The sequence below is a fragment of the Morone saxatilis genome, unplaced genomic scaffold (genome assembly GCF_004916995.1).
Source record: "Morone saxatilis isolate NCDOM2014 unplaced genomic scaffold, NCSU_SB_2.0 Contig21, whole genome shotgun sequence".
Taxonomy (NCBI): domain Eukaryota; kingdom Metazoa; phylum Chordata; class Actinopteri; family Moronidae; genus Morone; species Morone saxatilis.
The window spans coordinates 9365847-9371668 of NW_023339774.1; the positions used below are offsets into that span (position 1 = coordinate 9365847).

The 5822-nt window shown below is 40.1% G+C and overlaps 1 protein-coding gene across 1 annotated transcript in view; it reads left to right on the plus strand.

Moving 5' to 3' along the window:
- Positions 1-290: 290 nt before the first annotated feature.
- LOC118332862 (transmembrane protein 132C-like) overlaps positions 291-5822 on the plus strand; it is a 122836-nt gene continuing 117304 nt past the window's right edge. Inside the window, exons 1-2 of the mRNA XM_035668296.1 lie at positions 291-731; positions 1176-1347. Coding sequence (XP_035524189.1) covers positions 1299-1347 — 49 coding nt within the window. The 5' untranslated portion in view covers positions 291-731; positions 1176-1298. The remainder of the gene's footprint in view (positions 732-1175; positions 1348-5822) is intronic.

Below are 5822 nucleotides of genomic sequence, written 5' to 3' on the forward strand. Positions count from 1 at the left end.
AGTCCTCTCCTCAAAAGACTGGACACTAATGATCCATCCAGGTTATGGGAGTGGTAAAATAAAGATCCATTGCTTCTCTGCCATTTTTTAACCACTTTAGGTTTAGAGCCATTTAATCATGAAGACTTCCTCATCTAAATGTGTGGCTTTGAGTTACATTTTGTATAGTGTGGATTGCGCTGACAGAACTAAAAAATAAAAAAAAAATACAAAAGCGCAATCCCCATGTGATATGAGCCGGGAATTGAATGGCACAATACTTGCTGACGTGACGCCTGCAAACCCCTTCTAATTTGCCAATCCAGCCCGGAGTGCGCGTCCCATAGCCCCCCCTCAGTTTGTGCACCAGCACTCTCCCGGTCCACAGCCACAGGGTGCAGAGCGGCAACAGATTCAGGATTCACTCCACCTCCACTGATCTGTGCACGCTTCTTCATCGCGTGGAAAGTTGGAGGACTATCCTTTTTTTTTTACCCAGAGACGTCGCATGTACTTGCGTGTCACCCGCAGCATCCAGGTGATCCGGCGCGCAGTGAATCCAGCACTCTATGAAAAAGAAGAAGAGGAAATGATATCTCTTTGGGAATCACACACTGTTGAGGACTTTTTCCGCTCTTGTTGTTGGTGAAAAAGATTCTGCAGCCTGATCGGAAGACGCGGGTGCATTTTTAATGTCACATGTCAGTATTAGATGAGTCCGCGGCGCCGTATCCTGTGCAATAAGAGGAATGGTAAGAAGCAAAGAAACAAAACCAACACTGCATTTCACATACTCACTCCTATTTACATTTGACGCTGCTTTTTAAAAAAAATCAAATTATAGCCCAGTGTATTCAGATCCCAGAGAGAAAGAAAGAGGGATAATAAATCATTGGCACCATCAGCACAGATTTGTCAGATATGAAACATCTCTGGGTGCTGGAGGGTGTGAATGTTGACAGACGGTTTGTTTTCACACCTGTTTTATCCTCAGAAATTAACAGTTAAATCAACACCGGGACGTGCCACAAATAGGAATGTGCTTTGTAAAAAAAAATCCCCATTTTAGGGACTTTCTTTGCGGACTTCTCCCCCCTACTTGCTTGCCTTCTTTTAGATCCAAAATCTAGCCTAACTAACCTAACTGTGTTTGTGGGGGGATAACACTGACCGTGCATTCATGTCTGTGATGGCAGGTGGTGTCGCGTGGAATACAACTGTTTTGCTTTCAATGGAGAACCGCTCAAAGAGGATAAATTGCGTGCAAAGTTGTGTGGCTTTCTGCTGAGGGAGTTTATCCAGCGGGCGAACAAACAGACATGGGGCCGCTCCAGTGCGTGGGACTCAGCGCGCTCCTCCTGTGCACAGGTAAGATCCAGAGAGACCTCAGCTAATGTCAATGAGCACTTGTGTGTTCGTATACAGCCAAAGAAGAAGAATTATGGAAATGAAAAGGTAATGGTCGCATAATAACAAAAGACACAGAAAATGCATCAACCTTTAGAGAGTGGTTTTTATTCAGTGTGGAGCATTTAATGAAATGCTAATTATTTCATATCAGCCAAGAGAGACATATAATTAGCTGTAAGCTGCTGTGGCAGAATACAAAATGACTCCCTAATATTAACATGAATGAACTGTGACAGTTGCCTCGAGAGTGCGTGGGGTTTGGGTTTTGTAGCAGCAACTTAAATGGGATGCAGTGTGTGTGAGCGAGGCACTGCAGAGCACCAGGAATAACAACAGGCTGCAGACACAACCCAGAAAAAGAGAAAAAGCATCTTTTTGTTGCAAGTTTTGTTTGCAAGTTTTAGCACTTCTGCACTTGTGTGTGTGGTTATGTTTTGGGGTGCTCGAGTGTATATATTTGCATGTGAGAGTAGATTTTTTTTGCATGTTTGTGCAAGGTGTGTGGGCTTGTGCTGACCTGTGATATAGGAAAAACTAAATCATATGTTTTCACCATAACATGCCAGTCGAAGGAATATTTAAAACACCTTTCTCACTAGAATAAAGATATCTTTGTCATTGTCTAACAACAAATGTATGTGTGGATGATGGAGAAATACTGATTCTGCTGTGTGTATTTAAAGGAAACTACATATTTTAATTCTGTAGTTTTGTTTATCCTTCCATTTGGCTATAGTAACATTTCATTTAAAAATGCTGGGGCACCCATGTCAAAACAAAATGTCATTGCTGAGTTCATGGAATGTGGCAGCTTTGCTGGAAATTGGGGGCCATTAGCAACAAGAGCAGTGATTGATGACTGGAAACAAATGGCCAGTTTAGCCATATTACCTAAAGCACTCATTTCGAGAGGCGGGTAGGATAGCCAAAAACTGCAAAAGTAAAAGTACCTTACTTTATAATAACCAGGCAACCAGTAGCATTCAATATTCCCTGCCATTAGCCTGACAACAATTAGTCCTGCACATCCCTCGTAAAACTGTGAACTGTCGTATTTACAGTTTGGTTTCTGTTCACATTAAACAAACAAACAAGATACAATGTCTTGATTAGAGAGCTTTAGCCTATGTTCACACTGAAAGCCCTAGCGCTTAATTCAGATTTATTGCACAGATCAGATTGTTTTTGTTTGGCTGTTCTCATTATTTGCTAAATGTGGCCCAAATCAGATTCCAGCATGAACAGCTCATGGCCCTGTTGGGTCACGCATGACGAACGTAGATCTAGATAAGTAAAAGTCACATGAATTCTGATATGACTGATCATTCAGATTCTTCAGAGCTACTTCCTGGATGAACTTTGGCCGACTACTTTCCAGAGTTGTGCATGTGACACAGTTAGCAGTGGCAATTTTGGGTAGAACAACCTTTGTTACTAAGTAAGTGATTTTTGATTTAGTATAGTGGATTTAGTATAAGCAACCTGGCTAATTAAATTTGACTTGATATTGTGCATAATTTCATTATTTCATTGCATTAATAATTTTAGCATTTAAATTGCTATTATAACCAATTGGAAAAGTGGTGCTGAAACTATGAACAATCTGAACATCTGAATGTTCCCTAAAATTTGCATTAAAAAATATCATGCAAGTGGCTCTTTTCACCAACTAAAAGCCACTCCACAAATAAAGTGGTAGGCCAAAGATGGATCCATATCTCACTGGTTCTGGTCAGTCTCTTAATCTTTGCAGGTGAAAGTGGAGAGGAGGGAAAAAATGACTGATTCCATCCTGTCAGTCAACCCCCCTGGTGTGCAGCATCTCAGAGGATATTATAACTCTCCAGCCATCTTATTGCTTTCACCGAGAGGTTCTAGGTTGTCTCTATGAGACACACGCACTGACAGGCACATACTGTACAGGATACCTACGCACACACTCACATACTGTCAGACAGGCCATCAGGACATTTGGAAATACTCCACATAGCCTGGCATGCTATAGGATGTGATACAGGCTTTTTTTTTTAAAAACAAGACAGATTGGAGGATTGTCATCTCTTAGTCAAACATAAAAAGTTCCAGGGGTGAAGAATTTCCTACTTCACAGTAAGATAAACTCATAAAAGTTGCAGAAGTTGTCATTAACGGCTTTATTAATACTGCACCAACCAAAGGGATCCTTCAGTTAGTTAGGTCATGTTGAATGGTAGGTGAAAAAAAATTTATCCCTCGCTATATATCTATAATTGACTTAACTGCATACTGTATAGTTTTCATCACTTGTTCAAAAAAGTACTTGAATCCTGGTATAAAGGGCACTGTGCTAAGCAAGAGTGGGAGGATTCCCAATTGTAGTTTGCCTGCTCTTTTGTATGTGTGTGGGCCCGACCAGAGTGGATTTGGATGAAAAGTTAAAAAGTTACAAAACCAAAATGCATTTAGCCATAATTTAATAATAGCTCTCTCTCTCTCTCTTTCTCTCTCTCTCTCTCTCTCACACACACCCAAACAAACACCGGACAATAACCAAAATCACAGTCGCCACAGGCATTCAGGCTGTCTAACGGGGGATTTCATAACAACTGATGTCTAATGACCACTACCTGTAGCCACAGTATCCAACTTTCTGCCTCTCTGGGTACTCCACTTCCTGCATTAGATGTTGCATTAGAATGTTGGCAAATTGCAAGGTCTTAATATGAACATAATTTGTAGGGTACTGGGTTGGCCTATCTTATAACATTCAAAGAAGAAGAAACAGGCAGAGAAACTTAGGTTGTTATACATAAAATATGGAAAAAAGAGAGATCACAAAGAATGTATGTATGTCATGTTTTTCTAATGTACGTAGCAAATGTTACATGCTATATTTTCCCTGTTGTATCCCTGTAAGATCACCTGTCCACAAAGGGGACCTCAGGCAAAACCTGAAAGCTAAGTATTATAAACAGTATGCAAATCTTATATTTGATGGGTGATTCTTGATCTAAAAAGAGTTAATGAGCCCCGTTAGCAAGTTCCACATGAGCCCCCAGAGGATCAGCCGTGCATACTGTAGCTCAGTAAGCTTTGATGCTATTTCCACAATATCTTCCATCAGGACTTTTAGTCAGTTCAGCTCTATCGTGATAGTGCTGTTCCCGTTAACCTTTTCACTTGCTTATTTGTTAGTTTGTTATTGCAACTGATGCATATTCTTTCACCTGATAAGTAATGCTTTCACAGTGCTAGCACCAAAATGTAAAGGCATCCCCTGCTTCAGTTTGAACGTTTATCATATAACTTTTTCACCATATTAAAATCACTGCCAATAGACTCACAAGTAAACAAAAGAAAAGATTACAAAAATATATATATATATTATAACTACAAGTGTTGCTGCAACCAGCATCTGTACTCTTTTAGAGGTTGCAGTTGATTTCTCCGGACTGAAGTCATTCTGTGGACAGTTTTCCCTTGGTTGCCACAGCGAGTGTTTAACAATTCTACTGATGAAACAGGCGAAAAATTTAAGACTTAAAACAGATTATCCCATGCCAATGTTAGGAGAGAGGAATAGCCCAGAGTGACCCTGCACACACATTAAGGCTGTGAAATCTAAACTGGCGTCTGCCTCCTGGAGAGCAAAGTCTCATGGGATATTGCTTGTTGGCTCTGAGCATCTTTTGGTTTAATGCTAGGAGGAGTTGGCAGCAGGGCTGCGTGCTTCTGGGTAGTGATTCTGCTTAAGGAAAACGAAGAAGCCTATAGAATAAGCTGACTTTGTAGAAAAATCTTCACATAAAAAAATGTCTCCCCTTCTCTCCTTTTTTCACTTTTTTATTCTCCTTAAATGGTTCAAAAGGGATTTCTGTGAGCTGTAATGTTCATTACCATAAAACAAGCACTGGGATACTTGTTACTGGAGGCCTCGACCAGGAAGCTAAAATAAAACATTGCAGAACAAAGTGTTTGACTTTCCAGAGGCAAAGTCAAAGTTTATCACACAAAGAACACAACATTTAGTCTGTAAAGCAATAGCCCTCTAGACAAACACACATTGAATAATAATTTGCCAAATCCAGTGTAAAAATGTACTATCACTGAATGAAATGCTATATTATAAAGTGATAGATGAAGCCTGGCTTGCCCTGTATGACATAGTATTTTGCAAAAGGCTCCAGAGAGCAGCAAAAGGAAAAGCTGCACCAGAGAGCCATATGTCACGTTATATAGGCCATAACACAGAGACATAATTGATGAAGTAAAAGGTCATGTAAAGAACTGAGTTAAAATTTGTGGTACAACTGCCAAATTGTGGATGCTTCACAAAGCTACTATGTGGTCTGCAATAAAGTAAATTGAATTAAATGTAATTCAAAATTTAACTGAGTCACTAGTAGTTCTAACATGTAGGTGCCACTTTGTATATTAAAGGACAATTCCGGCGC